This window comes from Pipra filicauda, unplaced genomic scaffold, assembly GCF_003945595.2.
Source record: "Pipra filicauda isolate LSUMZ 115617 unplaced genomic scaffold, ASM394559v2 scaffold561_size491250_pilon, whole genome shotgun sequence".
In the NCBI taxonomy this organism is placed as follows: domain Eukaryota; kingdom Metazoa; phylum Chordata; class Aves; order Passeriformes; family Pipridae; genus Pipra; species Pipra filicauda.
The window spans coordinates 323,260-339,624 of NW_024104711.1; the positions used below are offsets into that span (position 1 = coordinate 323,260).

General features: G+C 49.2%; 2 protein-coding genes across 5 annotated transcripts in view; one reads left to right on the top strand and one right to left on the bottom strand.

The window, feature by feature from the left end:
* PHF20 (PHD finger protein 20) overlaps positions 1-10,032 on the top strand; it is a 67,866-nt gene extending 57,834 nt beyond the window's left edge. For all 4 annotated transcript variants that reach the window (XM_027740375.2, XM_039387429.1, XM_039387430.1 and 1 more), the window contains 4 exons: positions 1,129-1,324; positions 3,799-4,198; positions 5,666-5,849; positions 7,370-10,032. In XM_027740375.2, coding sequence (XP_027596176.1) covers positions 1,129-1,324; positions 3,799-4,198; positions 5,666-5,849; positions 7,370-7,512 — 923 coding nt within the window. In that variant the 3' untranslated portion in view covers positions 7,513-10,032. The remainder of the gene's footprint in view (positions 1-1,128; positions 1,325-3,798; positions 4,199-5,665; positions 5,850-7,369) is intronic.
* A 3,889-nt stretch (positions 10,033-13,921) lies between these two features.
* On the bottom strand, positions 13,922-16,160 carry SLA2 (Src like adaptor 2). The gene is made up of 7 exons (XM_039387441.1): positions 16,073-16,160; positions 15,874-15,973; positions 15,653-15,739; positions 15,301-15,404; positions 14,606-14,755; positions 14,335-14,458; positions 13,922-14,237 (listed from the first exon to the last, which is right to left on the bottom strand). Exons 1-7 carry the CDS (start codon positions 16,158-16,160, stop codon positions 14,090-14,092), a joined length of 801 nt encoding a protein of 266 aa, XP_039243375.1. The 3' UTR covers positions 13,922-14,089.
* Between the last annotated feature and the right edge of the window lie 205 nt (positions 16,161-16,365).

Consider the following 16,365-nt stretch of genomic DNA (forward strand, 5'->3'; position numbering starts at 1 on the left):
ACAGATGGCAGCTTCTCTAATGCAGAGATAAATGAGGGAGGGCTAATGTAGGTGTGTCAGGAACATCTCCAACGTGGTCCTGACCATACCTAGGAGAGTTCCTTCCTTCTTTGTACAGTGTGGGCTGAGCTGTTACAGCCTTGAAAATTCCTTCTTCCCTGGGATGATTTCTGATGCCACTTAACACCCCTGTAGTGCCATCCCTCGTCCTTACTCTTTTCTTTTTTTTTAGTTTCTCCTTAACTGCTGAAACCTCCAGTCAGTATTGGCCTGTGTGTATTGGAGAGCTTTTTGGGGCTGTTCTCAGTCTGTGCTCCAGCATTATCCCTGGGTTTGGGGGCTTGCTGCCTGGGCTCTATGTAGGGCAGTGACTGTTTCTCAGGGTGCTGAGCTGTCTGCTGAGAACATCTGTTGTAACAGTACATTTTACAGGGTGTGGGGGAGCTTTTGTTGCATATTTGTTTGTGTGTTTGCAATTTAGCAAGCATCTACAGTTCTGCTCTTTCCTGCTAATACCATTTTTTGGCAGCTTAAGTTACTTTTACTGATGCATTTATCACATTTAACGTTTCATTTCAGTTGTTGTTGATACTCCAACCTCTTAAGCTAGAATTACCATCATTAATAGCCTAACTTAGGAGATTTTCCATCAGAACCTCATCATTGGTTCCTTTAAAATGTAGTTTTGAATACCTGTACTAATACATGTGTGATGTTTAAAAATAAGACCACTGGGAAAGGAAGTTCATTGCCTTTTTCTGTGTTTTGCTGTCTACAGAGACCCGCATTCAGACCGTGGTTTGTCATAACCATGGTTAGACTAGACAGTGTGATGTCCTGCTAAAATATGCCTTTCTCTGCCTCAGCTGCAGCTGCTTGTCGCTGGATGTCCTTTGATGGAATTTGGGGTCTGATTGGTTTTACAGTTGGGCAGAGGTTTTTGAGTTCCCACTTTACAAGGTCTTCATTTCTTCAGAGTTTTGTCTGCTTTTATAGGACCTTTAGTGGTGCTGTTGGTAAAAACAAATAAGCTTTTGCAATGCTTGGAGATAATCAGAATTACTACCAGTCATGTTAACATACCACAGTTAATGCTTCATTTTAACTCACTTGTTGCTCTCACTTTAGGTCAGAGGTCCAGCTTAAAGTATTGGTATGAGAAGGAGTGGTTAAGCAATGGTCATATGCATGGCTTAGCGTTTTTGGAAGAAAATTATTCCCACCAGAATGCCAAGAAGATCGTGGCCACTCACCAGCTGCTGGGGGACGTGCAGAGAGTGATCGAGGTGCTGCACGGGCTGCAGCTGAAGATGAGCATATTGCAGTAAGCACATTTCAGTGCCTGCTGGCACCTTCTCAGGGGGAGTTACATTGCAAGTAGAAAAATAGTCACAAATTCAGACTTAGGTTTGTGCTGCTTTGTGGATTTATAACGTAGTTTGAATTGCTGATGTGATCTTGGAAAAGGGCTTGGCTGCTTAAAAGCTATTGGAGTGTGTTGAGTGTCAATTGACCACGTGTATAAAAGGGTTGGGAAAGTAGAAAGAGGGAAAAAACTAATAACAGCAGCTTCTCCTGAAGCACCTAAATAGATTGAAGTAAGAAGAGGAGGATAGGTATATAACCTGTGGCAACATTCTTACAGCACTTACCTTCTCCATTCCAGTAAATTTAATCGGAGCTTCTCCATCAGGAATCAGATGTTTTTACTGGGTGTGGTGTGTTGCTCTGCTGCAGTGGGAGAGCAGATGCACCTTCAGCAACCTGCAGGGGTTCATTTCTGTGCAAAGGTCATTACAGCTATATCTGAAGAAAATAATATAATAATTTATATAAGTCTTGATTTTCTTTGTATAAAATCAAGTTTTCTGCATCTTTTCCTGTTCAAAGTCTTCCTTAGGTTGTGACGACTGAAAAAAATTTTTCCTAACTCAAATCCAGCAGTTTTAAATTGATTGAATTCCATTGTTATAATTTATTAGTTGATAAATTGCACAGCAGCAGCTATTTGGAAAGCAAAGCTTTTAGTGCTTTCAGGGTTCTTTAGACCTTTTCCTCTTATCTGTGGTGATGCAGGAGGTCCACTGGCAGGACTGGAAATGCTCAAACAGTGGAATAATGCTTGAAGCAAGAGAGTAGCAATTTTAACATAAGGTTTTGCTTTTCCATTACGAGATCCTGTAGTCAGATCTGCAAGTAATCCCTTCCCTCTTTGGAGACTGGAACATAAATATAAGGCCACTCCTTGGACCTTTTGTTAAAGAATGAGACTTCAAATTCTGATTTTCTGATTGTAAATTTAGATTTATGTAGTGCTGAGGTATGGAGCACAGGACAAGTACGTGATGCTTGTTACAGGTTTTGTTCCTTTTCTCTCCCATGCTGAAGTCAGTGTAATGGCCTGGGTTAGTTAAAGGTGGGCTGCAATCCTGTTTGGATCATCTGGTTAAAAGCTTCAGCCCCTGTTTTCTTTGTCATCACATAAATCAGAGACAATTTGAAAAATTACTGAATTAAAAGAATTATTATATTGTTGATGCAGATCTACCATCTAGAGAAGAGGAGATGATTTCACAGCTGCCTGAAATTATTAGGAGAGCATTGCTCAGTGTTTCAAGGAGTTGGCAGAGGATCCAAGGTGACAGTGGCAGTGCTATGGGAGGGAGAACCTTCAGCAGGCAGGAGTTAAAAGGTTACTCAAGTATTAGTGTTTGAGTTTTCATCCTTACGTAACCGGTGCATCATTTTTCAATTCTCTGTCTTCCGTAAAGTTATCCCTTGCTCTTTGCTGAGCAAAATAGTGTCTTAGGTGTAGCAGATGAGTGGAGCTAGAGCAGGTGAGTGATCCCCTGGCTCTCAGTTTTGCAGGCATGCCTGAGAGTGGCCAGGGAGATCATCCCTGCCGTGCCGGCGCTGGAGGCAGAGGTGCTGCTGGGAGGTGTCTGAGCAGGTCCTTGGCAGCTGTGCTGTGCTTCCCTGTGAGAGACATGGAAGAACCTGAGCTGCTGTAGGATGGGCGAGAGAGCAGTTACTTCACAAGTGAACTGCTCATGTGTTGTTGAGTGCTTTGGTGAGCAGCTGGAAAAGCGGGATCAGCTGAATGGAATAAGTCCATCCACCTTTGCAAGGAAGCAGAGAGGAGGCTTTGGGGCAGCCCCCCCCCTCTGTGCAGCCCAGTGCAGGTGCTGTAGGGTCAGGGTTTGCTCTGCTTTGCTCTCCTTGTACTGCTGGTTTGATGCCTGACACACATGTGGAAGAACATCAGTTACAATGCTCAGTCTAAATTTTTTGTTAGTTGTATCTGTGTAACCTGATATGTATAGTTGTCCCTTCTGCTGGAATAAATAACAGATTAGTCAATTTGAAAACAACTAAGATAAAACTTTTTATCAGAATAGGTGGAGGGGACAGTGGTATGTTGTTGTACCATACCTTGCTAAAAATATCCCAGTTAAAATTAATTTCTGCTGTTCGTAAAAAGCAAAATGTTCATCAAGGGCAACATTGGTGAGAAATTGTATGTGTCTATTTGCAACTTACTTTTCAAATTTTTTCTTAATGCCAACATTTGGTCTATGTACCACATTATAGAAATGAAAATAGTGAACCCAACAGAACATTGTAGGAACATAAACAGTTGAGGTCAGTGAAACTTATTTCAGAGTACTTGGGCATTTTTTAGTGATTATGATGACTTAGCATGTAGTGGTTCAAATATTCTTATTTGATTGCCTTGTGTAATAGGATAGTTTGCTCAGTCACTTTAAATGGGTGGTGTACTTTTTTTTGTTTGAACAGAAATAAAGAACATCCTGACCTAAAGCTTTGGTGTCATCCGTGGAAGCACATCACAGTGGATGAAAAAATCCATACAAAACACATCATTCACTTTGAGGAAAACTGTTGCAAAGAGGAGACAGCAAGTTATAGAACTTGGAATGGGACAGTTGAGAAGCCCTCAACCATTCCTTCTGTGGAGGAATCTTACATTACAAGTGAACACTGTTACCAGAAGCCTCGGGCCTACTACCCTGCCATAGAGCAGAGGCTGGTTGTGGAAACAAGAGGTTCAACCATGGATGATGGAGTAAATAGAATAAGGGAAAATGGAGATGATGCCCTGTCAGAGAGATTTGGCTGGAATCTGGACCAAGAAATATGCAAGATGGAAAATGAATCCAAACACAATTACTCTAAGGTATTTGTATTAAAATAGACCTCTCTGCAAAGAGCATGTGTTTGCCTGGCAAAGAGCAAACCTCTACCTTTTTTAATAGTATTTGGTTTGTATTAAGTTTTTTCTTGTGCTGTTAAAGTTAAGTTGCCAGTAAGAGTTAAAATGATAGATGTGATCAATTCCTTCATTTCATATTATAATTAAAAAAACTAGGTTGACTTCTGGACCTCAAGTCACTCGAAAGGTATGGACCATGCATTGTGGTCCACTGGCAGTTCATTGCTGCTTACTTTTGTGTGTTAAATATAGAAATAAACACTAGGGTGCTTCTGCTAGTGGCAATTCATGTGAAGTGTGGGCTGAGGAATGTTAGAAACGCTCTGGGAAATGGATGGACCCCCCTCTGCTCTGGAGCCAGGCTGGGAGAGCTGGAGAAGGCTCCAGGGAGACCTGAGAGCCCCTTCCAGTGCCTAAAGGGGCTCCAGGAGAGCTGGAGAGGGACTTGGGACAAGGGATGGAGGGACAGGGCAAGGGGGAATGGCTTCCCACTGACAGAGGGCAGGGTGAGATGGGATATTGGGACGGAATCCTTCCCTATGGGGATGGGGAGGCCCTGGCACAGTTTGCCCAGAGAATCTGTGGCTGCCCCATCCCTGGAAGTGTCCAAGGCCAGGTTGGACGGGGCTTGGAGCAACCTGGGACAGTGGAAGGTGTCCCTGCAGAGGGGTTGGACTGGATGACCTTTAAAGACCTCTTCCAACCCAAACTATTGTACAATTTTATGATTCTGTGAAATACTGAGCTCCCTTTTTTAGGTTAAAGGTGTGGTGAACTTTTATTTCATGCATATGTAAGCTGAAACTTGTTATTTTTGAATTCTCTGCCAATCAAGATTGTGTTATGTTTCCCAGAAAAGAAAATATTTTATTTCTTCAGTCTAAAAGAACCATTTTCTACATCTTGTCCTATTTCAGCAGAAGGATGAAAAAAGTAGACAGGTAGAATCAACACTGTTGATGGTGTGGTCACGTTTTGTAAAGGGTGGTAATGCTTGAGATGCTTCAGTGAAAGTTTTGGTAGAATTGAGATTAGATTCCTTAAGGAAAAGTCTCTTCTCGCTGCAGAATTGTTTGCTCTTTAGCTGATCACTGGCAGGTGAAAAACGACCTCAGCATTCCCTGGGATGCACAGATTCAGTGCAGAATCTTCCAGAAGGAAGGTGACAGGGACATAACTACCCATGTGTGTTACCTCCAGCACATCAGATGCTTGTGAAGTGCAGAGAATAGTTCTTAGCAGAATACCTATAAAAGTATGTCTGTATTTAGATCCTCTTGCCCAGACCAGTTTAACAGTAGTGTCTGGTCTGTGTCTCCCCGCTGGCCTGAGATGAGCTGAGCGCTCAGCGCGGGGGCCTGGGAAGCCCAGGCAGTTTGGCTCCCCAGTTCTCTTCACTGTAGCAGATCCTCATGTGTGCATCTCTGCCAGGTGAGAGAGGCCGTGTCGAAGAAAGTCTCTCCAGAGGAAGCGATTGAAATGAAACTCATGGAGAAAGGCAAGGAAGGAGTTGTGAACTCGCAGCTGCAGTGGCAACTCAATCTTCTAGCCCACGTGGAATCTCTGCAAGATGAAGTCATACACAGAATGGATTTCATTGAGAAGGAGCTAGATGGTAAGTAGTATTTAAAAGAATATTTAGCTGAGCTACCTGTTCAAAACATGTTAACCAGAATTTTACTTCTGCAGACCTACAAAGAGATAGGTGTTTCTTTATCACATTTCCTATAGAAAATAGATAAACTGCTGATGTGGGGGGTGGATTTTCAAACAAAGAGCAGAATTTCACAGAACAAGTTCTGGTTAGGTCATCTCTAAATAGCTGCATCAGATGTCTTTTTGCTTTCAGGTTTTTGTCATTTTCCAAAACTCTTCTGTGTATCTGCACTTCCCTGTTCCTCGGGGCCTTGCTGGCTGTGTCAACCCATTCCGCATGGCTTCTTCAGGCCACAAGGCTCTTATCCTTTCCTGTCTCTTCCAAATTCTTCACTTAAAGGTCTTTTGAGATTTGTTTTCCTAGTAGTGGAAGACTTGCAAACCCTTTGTGTTGGACTAAATGATCCAGGATAGTTCTTTCTCTTTACATTGTTGAGTCTCATGGTTGGTTGTGTAGTGGTTACAACAGCAGCTTTTCTTTCAGGGGTGTTGGGAACACAATCTTTGCCCAAGTAAGAGCCCTCCCTTTATAAGTAAGGTACTGAAAAGCTGAACAGCTGAAGGGATATTTCAGGTAGTGAAGATCAGTCAGGCCTGTAATCAATGCCTGTTTCATAAATGAAGCAGCTCTGGGTCCCAAAAGTTGGACTCTTTTATGTGCTGCTGAGCAGGGGGCTGTGCAAGGGATTTCTGCTCTGAGCAGGCATCTCACTGCCAGGCTGGGCAATGCCCACCAGTTCTGCAGCAGGTCCTGCCCCTGGGCTGAACTCACCTGTTGATCTGGGCAGTGGTGGTGGCTGCTCTTGGCAGAGCTTTTTTTTCTGTCTTCGGGGTTTCAGTCTCCATCTGGTGTCAACATCCCATGAACTCATCACAGTTCAATCTGACCACCTTCCTTGTTGGCCTGTTACATTGTCACCTGAGTTGTCTTCTGCTCAGTGGGATTTCTGGTTCTTGTTTCCCACTGAGAAGCTTTAGAGCAGGAGTTCATTTTCCTTTTACCCCCATTTGTGTTACCCAGTTCTATGTGTCTTGGCCAGTTGTGTTCTGTACTGATAACAGATTTCTTTCATTACCATAGTCCCATCCTTTCAGGATCTTCAGTGGTATCTAATGGTGATCCTAAAGGTACTCTGATGGTATAAACTGCCTGTACCTCAGTGTCCTTGCTCTGGAACTGACACAGATCAGAGGATGTTTAGCACCAGATTTCACAATATCTGATCCTGAGTTTTCCTTTCCTGCTTTTTCCTAGGAGCATCAGCTTCCCTCCCACCCCCATGTGAATTATTTTGTCATGTATCAAAAGTTAATTGGTGTGAGGGGCCTGTTTTTCTGATTTCTCAAATAACCAAATGTGAAAAACATTGCCCACTGCTTTCTTGAGATTCACAAAAGATTAAAGAACTCCTGTTTTGTGACTTCAGATGAGCTGTTTGCTGAGAACTGCAGTAGTGACAGTTGTGGTTTTCTTTGCAGTTTTGGAGAGCTGGCTGGATTACACAGGAGAGCTGGAACCCCCCGAACCACTGGCTCGACTGCCCCAGCTCAAACACTGTATAAAGCAGCTGATAACGGACCTGGGCAAAGTGCAGCAGATCGCCCTGTGCTGCTCCACGTGAGGCTGGGCAGGGGCACTGCCACTGGGCACGAAGCTGGAGCAGCTCTGGATCTGTACATCACGTTGGCATGCTGGTTGCATGGGATGCAGATTGACTTCGGGGACTTGTGCAGAAGTGTTGTTCAAAGAACAGCTAAAAGGTTATTTTGGGTTTATTAGGCAATTACAACGCTGTGGAAGAGGCCATACCCTTGTCTCCAGAGGTTGGATGTCGGTTGATAAATTATACTTAAATTTTCACTCCTTAAAAGTTGCTCACTGAAACGGTAGACATGTTCATCATTAAATTGACTAAAAATTGTGCCACTGAAGAACAGAGTTCCAAGAGCCAAAAATGTTTGGTTGACAGAGGTTGTAAATAACTTTGCATAGTTTAAGTGACTCGTGTCATGTTTTATTCCTTCTGGTTTATGCATACTAGCACTCAGTATTTAATCATTAGGAAATGTTATAACAGTTTCAGACTTAGTAAGTATGAATGTCCAGCTCTTAACTATAAAGTGTTATGTGGAGGTTTGCAAGTAACGGTGGTCTGACCCCCACTTCTGTTACAGTAAATAATGTAGCAGGAGGTCACAGGTGGATTGCACTTATTTTCAGAATAAATGATTGTTTTCCATATTTATCCTGTCACTGTCACATGACTTGGTACTGGGGAAGCCCATGAACGTGGTGTTTATGTGCATTCTTGAGCTCTTTGATCCGGCCTTCCTGTGCCTCCTGCAGCAGGACGGAATGTGCCGGGAACGGCCCGGAGCTGCGCTCCCAGCTCACTGCAGCATGGTCTGTCATGGATGTGATGTATTTTCTACCCATTTGTTAATAATTGCCATTCCAGTTATATTTGGAAATGTAGACTTTTTGCAATACTCTGGACGTGTTTGTTGTAAAGACTCGCTATGAATGTGTGGTTTGGGGAATCAGTTTATTTTATATTGGTGTAAATAAAGCCTCAAGATCTATGCATGAGGTGCTGTCCTCGCAGACAGCGAGTGGGTTATTATCTTAGATGGTCTGTGTTCACAAAATCCCTTTTTATACCTTAAGTTTTAATTTTCTGATTTGTACTTTGTGAGAGCAAGGTGACAATGCTGCTGATGTTCAGTCATGTTATACAGAGTCTTTGGAAAGTCGTGAGTATTTGAGAAGTTCAAAATCTTTCAGCTGCAAATCACCGCTCCTGAAATAATGGCTGTGACTTTAGTTTTCCTTCCCAAACGTTGCTGAGTTCAGTTTCCTGTGGAACGTAGTAAACTGGTTTTGCAGTGAGAAGGTGTCCTTAAAAAGCTGGATTTGTTACCTTGATTTTATTGTGTGCAATGGTACTACCAAAGGGTAACATTCAGGCACAGTTTTCATGGAAAGGCCCATACCTGTACAAATCATTAATTTGGAATATAGATCTGTAATATGTGTATTCTGCAAAGAATAATGTAAACTTGAAATATCCAATATTGTTGTAGGAGTTACAGTATCTACACAGTCAATATTTTATTTCCTTCAGAAGACAAAATAATTAGGCTGCTCTAGGTAGTAACTAAGGCTTTTGTGCCAAGATTCAGTTCAGGGAATAATTTGTCTCAGTTTTATAGTACTAGTTGGTATATAGTGAATACAACGTATGTACAGCAGAAAAATAAACTTACTTTTCTGTAGCACAGTTGGAATAAAGCTTACATGGTATTTAAGGATCACTTGGCTCTCTGAGGATGAGACCATTGCTTACACCGTGGCTCATTCCTGTCAGACCCCCTGAGTTCACGTGTAGCTCTAGAGCAGGTCACAGTGACCAGACCAGCAGAGCAGCATCCGAGCAGCCCCCCAGCCAGGAGGGAATGTTTGGGGTGGGTTGGAGCAGACAGGAGCTCCCTGGGTGCTGGCTGTGATCAGCACTCCTGCCACCCTTGCAGGACACGGCTCAGCTGTGCTCCCAGGCCCTGGCAGGCTTCTTGCTCCAGGGGGAACAACTTCTCAAGCAATGGCTTCTGTGTGCTCACTGTATGTTTTTACTTGTCAGTTAATTTTTGCTCAGGGCAGTACTGGAGGTTTGGAGAAAAAGGTGGTTCCCGTGGGTAGATCACATGGCAGATCCTGGAGACTTGTTTCCCTTCAGTAGTGCTGGGGAAGCCCTTACAGATAAAGACTGAACATATTTATTTAAAATAGAGTAGCACTTCTCCTGATCAGGAAAGATTCTTCATTTGTGCTCTACCTGGATTCGTTTCTGTCCCTGTTTTTGCAAGTTTCCACATTGTTGTTATTAACCTGAACCAACTGTTCAGGCTGACAGGTCACTTTTTTGTTTCTTTAAATCACTGGTAAGTGAATGCAACGTGGAGCCTTGATGAACTGAGCAAACATTGCACTGTGGGTACATATGCGTGTTTGTCTTTGTTGATGCACTATTAGAACCGAGGGGCTGTACATAGAATTTTGCTTTGGAGCAATATTTGCAAAACTTGAAAACTTCTGTATCTTGGTGTTTGGAATAAATAAATAGGTTTTTGTTGGATAAGTCTTAGTAAAGTCTTTGTTTCAATTAATGATTGCTCAATAAAATAACTTTGGACTTTTTTGCTTGACATCACATTGAAATGCAGGTATTGTAGTTTGTCAGGTATATAGAACTTAACTGTTCCTGAAGTCTGGAAATTATTATTTTCCAGATTTCTGTCATATAAATCTGGAAATAGGCAGACTTTTATGTACTGGGTTTTGTTCAGTATTGTTTAATGAGGAGCTTGTACATTTTATTCCCAAATCCTAATATATGTAATGGATTAGTACCCGATACGTGTGATCTGACCCTCGTCTTTGTTCCATTTGGATGAGCAGCCTGGCGGGGCAGAGGCAGTGCAGGACTAGGGATGGGCTGAAGGAAGGAGCTCGATGCATTTGAACAATCCATACAGAGAAAACACGTGGGCATGGGAAGGGGAGGAAGCTGGTGAGTGCTGGAGGAGCAGCGTACCTGGCACAGGCTGCCTGAAGGCAGGGCAGGCATTGGTGTGCCTTCAGGTGCATTTCTGGTTCAGTCTCTTCCCCTGTTTCCCCAGCAGGAGAGCAAGTGTATTCCCTGCTCCTAACAGGGAATTTCTTTCTCAAAAAAAGCCACTATTGTAAAACTGGATTTTAAGGCTGGAGGGCACATCGCTGCTGGAGCCTGGTTTGTGAGCCACTGGTGGCAGATCCCGGCATGTCTCATGGCTCGTGCAGGTCTTTGCTGATCACTTACATGTCAAAATTGGGCTTTGAAGTTGCGGTCTGAATTTGACATAATTCAGTGGTATGTGTGCCATGGCTTGCCATGTTTTCAGGAAAGTGTGCCCTGGGATTTATTTCCTTGCTTGGTCTGAAGGCTCCTGCAGATGCTGACTCTGGCAGCAGAGGCTCAGTCAGCTGTCAGCCTGCCTGTGGTAGAGTCACCTTGAAGCTGCTCAACTGAAGAGATCAGACACAGCCACGTTACTGTTCTCACTGTTAATTGCCCAGAAGAGGATCTGTGATTGCAGGATCTGGTGTTGATCAGGGTGCAGCCCATGGCTGGTGTTGGTGCTCGTGCTGGCAGTGCAGCAGCCCTGCTGGCCCTGGTGCCGCATCCGACTGCAGGAGTGCTCGTGCCCGGGGCTGCCTCTGCTTCCTCGGCAGAGTTCTTGAGCACTGCAGGCCACTGCAGTGGTTCAGCAGACTGTTTCATATCTGTGTGCTTAATCCTTCAGGGTGCACAGCAGTTCTTGTGAAGTGAAGGAACTAGGTACAGCTCTTGTTCTGGGTAAAACCTGCCACAGGTACCCAGAACAACGTCCTGTTTGAACAGACAAGGTAACAGTAAATACCACATTTTCTTTCCTGGTAGAGCAGAGATGCAGATAGAAAAACTGAGAGCAAACCAGCGAAACTGGGATTCATCCTGTCCTGCAGCATGTTGCTGCTGGTGGTATTTGTGTGCCGTCAGGTTTTTGGACAGGAGGGGCTGGATGGGGCCATGGATCCTTGGAATGCTCCACACTTGGGCCTGAGGCCCTGCATGGCCCCGTTTCCTATCGAGGGGGGGGAAATGTGAGCTGCATTGGGCTCAGGAATAGGAGCTGTGTGTACCTTCTGGGCTTTCAGACTGGTGGCTTTAAGTCCTAGAGCTTGAGTAAGGACATGGCAAAGGACACTAGGGAAGGACCTGCTCCTAAAGGGATGGTTTCTGTGCCCTCTTGTGTCTGTTGGGGTGAGGGTTGGCTGGATGCTGCCCTGAGCCTGGGCTCCAGGCACAGCTGTGTCCTTTGCACAGAGGCTCAGAGCTGATGGAGACACTGCCTGCTTTGCAACTCCTCTTAATCCCTTCAGAAGTCCCTTTGATCCCAGCAAATGCTGGGCAGGTGCTCCAGGGAAAGATGCTCAGTTTGGTTTGAGGGGGATGAAGGGCAGTGCATAGTCTTGTCTGGCTGGGTCGCATATCTGGGTGTCAGTAGGTACTTGTCACTTCAGAAGGGGGTGGTGACAGGGCTCTGGGGAAGGTCGTGCTGCCCACAGTGTGGCTCACGTGGCCGCAGCTCACAATCCCCTCAGGAGAGAAGCTGGGAAGCTCCTCTCCCTGTGAGGGTCCTGGGCAGTCAGAACACCACCAGGGAGGACCTGCTGGCTCTCCAGGGCTCCAGCTGTGGCTCCTCCCCTGCCCTGGCCCTGGTGGGTCTTGTCAGGGCTTGTTGAGTCCCTTCAGAGCCCTCGGTGTCCCTGTCCTGCACTGCCTGGGACAGGAGCCCCGTGGCCCCCCTCCCTGGCTGAGTGAGCACTGCTGCTCCTGGGAGCTGTTGGACCCACTCTCTGCTTCTGTCACCTGCTAAAACCTGCCTTGTACCCACAGGGTTCAGAGGCTGGGGTGTTCAGCCCTGGGAGGCAGGGAATGGGGCTGGGCCATTTCCCAGCATGAGTGGCACGTGCCCAGAACAAGGAGCTCTCAGGACAGGGAAGGTGGTCTCAGAGGCTGCTGGTGATGCGGCAGGATTTGAACAGCCTTTCCAGCCACATCTGTCCTATATTACCTGGCTCCAGGTTAAAAATAACAGGAGCAGCAGCCTCTTGATTGTGGCAGTAGAACCACCCATGTGTGTAAATGCATCCAACAACCTGGGTGCATGGTGGAGGAAGGAGACCAAGACCCTCCTCGCTTCACACAACGTGGGTCAATGGCAAAAGTAAAGGATGCAGAAACCCTCCTGAGTTGCCTCAGGAGCCCCAAGGGTGACAGCAGGAGCAAGGCCAAGGCTGAGGGGCAAACCCCAGCTTCTGTCCTGTGCTGAAGCCACCTGGGCTGAAGGTTGGGGCTGAGCAGGTCTGTAAAGCTCTAGGCAGAGCAGGAAATGAGAAAGTGATGGTGGGTTGCAAGAGTGAGCTCATCAGACAGGAACAGGAGGAGGGGATTGGAGCATGTCCAAGCCTGGAGGAAGGGGGGTCCTGCTGCGCTGGCCTTGGGCTGCAGAGGGGGGAGGAAGAGAGAGGGGATAGTGCCGAGCAGTGAACCCCGTGGCCACAGAGGAACTCCTGCTTTGCTGATAAGGGCCTGTTGAAAGTGGAGGCTCATGAGTGTGGCTGCTCTGAGGTGTTTCTGCTGCTGCCCAGGCCCCTCAGCCCCGTGGGGTAGCTGAGATCACGGTTGCACGTGAGGGTGGTTTGCATTCTGCTTTTCTGAATCTACTCCTGGCACAGACCTGTTTCTTCCCCCATCATTCCTAGAACAGCAGTTGTGACATTAAATTACACTTTTAAACCTCTTAGGTTCATAAATTTGCCCGAAGAGAGGGCCAGCCCTGACCTGTGGCTGCTCACCCCAGCTGGGGGCAGGAGCAAAGCCCCCAGGCTGTGGTGGTGAAACAACCCCAGGGGCAGGTCACAAAGTGTTCACCAAACTCTCAGCTGTGAAGGAGATGCCTTTTAATTGAGACACTACAGATGATTATTGCTGCATTTCCAGCAGGATCCTGTTTTATGGAACTTACAATCCATCTGTTAAAAGGTTTAAAAATCATCTGCTTTGAGCACAGTCAGAGGCTTGTTTCCCCCGGCTTCTGGTCCCAGCAAGCAGATCAGTGAGTTGGGGGGGTGAGAGCATGAGGGTCTGTGGCTGCTGCTCACAGGCCCTTCCTGCCCAGGCACCCACACCCAAAAATGTTTGAACATGAACTTGGGGGGTCTGACGGGGTTGGGCTTTTTTTCCACGTGGGCCAGGATTTAGCCTGTTGGGCGTTTACATCCTCTCTCTGCTGCTGTGGCAGCGCAGATGCCAGGAGCGTCCTGTTGCAGCCTGTGGGGCAGGCAGGGCTCCTTCTCTGTGCAGCCTCTGCCGCCTCCTCCTCCTCCCAGGGGCTCTGGGTGCTCAAACATCCCATCCCAGAGTGTCCAGCTCGGGGGAGGACAGGCCCTCGGGCAGCCCCTTCCTCCTGCACTGGTGCCTGGCCCCACCTTGGTGTGGGGTGTCCCGGGCCCAGTTTCCCCAGCACCGAGGAGCTGGGGATTGTGGCTGAAAGCAGGTGAAGGCTGATCTGGGGGATGGGTGTCCAGCACAGGCTGTGGCCAGCTGGGGCCTGTCCTCAGCTGTTCTTTGCCCCTTTCCCTGCGGGGTCTGGCTCAGAGTTGTCGGTCTCCGAGAGGAGCAGGTAGGAGCTGATGGCTTCCCGCAGGCCCAGGCTGAAGGGGGAGTCCTCCGGAGGGGATGCGTTCTCCGAGAGCAGGAGGGAGCTGCTCGGGGCAGATGGGGCAGTCAGCAGGCGGCCCCCAGAGCTCGTGGGTCTGGCAGGGCTGTGGGAGCCCCAGCTCCTGCCCTGGATGTCCTCACCTGTCGATCTTGTCCCAGTGCAGCGACGGTTTCTTGACGAGAGGCGGTGTTGGAGCCGGGGCCGCCCTCATGCCGTCTGTGGAGCAGGGCTGGCTGAGGGGGCAGCACAGCCCCGCGCTGAACTCTGGGCACGGGGCCAACAGCATCAGCATCGGCAGCCCCCGGGCACCTGGGCAGGTGGGGCTGCCACCTTCTCCCCCTCCCTCCCTCCGGGGCACGGGGCATCTCCCCACACGCACGGCTCAGGGTGCTGGGGCGGGTGGGGCATTACCAGAGTAGTGGTCCACCAGGCTGTGCAGGCTGGGGAAGGTGAGCCCGGGGGAGATGTAGATCCAGCCGTTCTCCAGCCGGTGGATGCGGTAGTGAGTCACCGAGGCCCAGGCAGCGCGTTCCCCGCGGCGCAGCGACAGTGAATAGCAGCCTGGAGGGCGCGGGGCCGAGGGCTCGTGGCTGGGCTGCCCTGGGCACCCACCCCGCCCCACCGCCCTGCCTGGGTTCTCTTACACCCTGCGGGGCTCTGCCGTCACACAAGTGGTGTCACCCTTCTCCTCATGGAGCTCTGCATCCCTGTGCCAGCCCCGTGCCGTGAGGACCTCCAAACCAACCCGGGGATGGGGGAGGGCTGGGACATCAGATGTCCTTGGTGCCTCAGCCATCTGCACCACGGCACCCGGCACAGTCTCCCTCACAGGGTCCCCTTGGTGTGGCGGGGCCCTGTTTCATTTTGTGGGCTGAGCTTTATCACTTCCCTTCGTAACCCAAAGCTGTAGGAAGCCGATGGTGGTTTGTTCTTTTGAGGCCCCGTGGCAGGGGCTCAGCACAAAGGGAGAGAGCAGCAACACCGAGGAGCAGCCCGTGGGGAGGGCCATTGCCAGGAGGTGTGAGCGAGGGTTCCCTCCCCCTGCTCCTTGGCAGCCCACGGGGGAGGACTGGGAGGGGAACAGGAGCCGGCCCGAGGGCTCTCACCTCGCCTGGTCTGGCTCTCCCGTATCAGGAAGGACCCGCTGTGGTTGCCTGGACGGAGCAGCAGCTCCCCCGCCTTCTGCCGACTGACGCCCTCGTACAGCCACCTGTGCGGGCAGGGGCGCTGGCAGGGACCCCAGGGCACAGCTCGGGGTGCAGCAGCACATGTCCTGGGGACACTCCAGCACGCCGGGCCACCTCCCCCAGCCCCAGCACTGCTCCACGGCCCGGGGGGAGACGCAGGGCAGGAGGTCCTGGTGCAGTGGCCAGGGTTTGGCCTTGGGATTGGCCACATTCTGGCGGTGGGGCCGTGTCCCCGGGACCCTCCCTGGGACAGACCCCACCCAGCATTTACCCGTGCCTGATCTTGGCCACACAGCTGCTGGGGACGTGGCATTCCTTGCCAGACACCTCGGACACCACCAGCCACCACTCGCCGTCCCTGCAGGGAAGAGGGATGACCTGGCCTGAGGGACTGGGGCTGCAGGGTGCGGGAGGAGACCCGCAGGGTGGATGCCACGAGTGTGGCCCCACGGGCTGGACGCTGGTCAGCTCTCACTTGGTGCGGAGACTTACTCGGAGAGGATGCGGAGCTGCTCCCCCATCCTCAGCACAGCGGCCACCCCCGCGCCGGAGGGGAAGTCACAGAGGGCCAGGGCCTGGAAACTGCTGGGGGCTGCAGGGAAGGTGAGAGGGCTCAGAGTTTCCCCCGCAGTGCCAGCCCCAGCTGGGGCGGGAGGACCCGGCACGAGGTGGGGGTTGGCCCAGCACTTACCTGCCTGGGCCGGCAGCGGGGGCTGTGTGGTGTCAGCAGATGCTGATGGGATGCTGAGCGGCTTCTCCCGGCCAGGCAGATTCCCCATCCCTGGGGTTCAGCCCCTGGGCTGCTCTGTCTGGGAGGGATGGAGGGCCTCAGACTCATGGGTCACATCCCCCGCCCTGTGTCCTGGGCAGGGCATTTCCATGGGATGATGCCAACACGGTCCAGGGCAGGGCTTTGGGCTGGGGCTGAACCTGGCCGGCAGCTCCCGGGGGAGCCCTTCAAGGAAACCACCCTCCCACCACCAC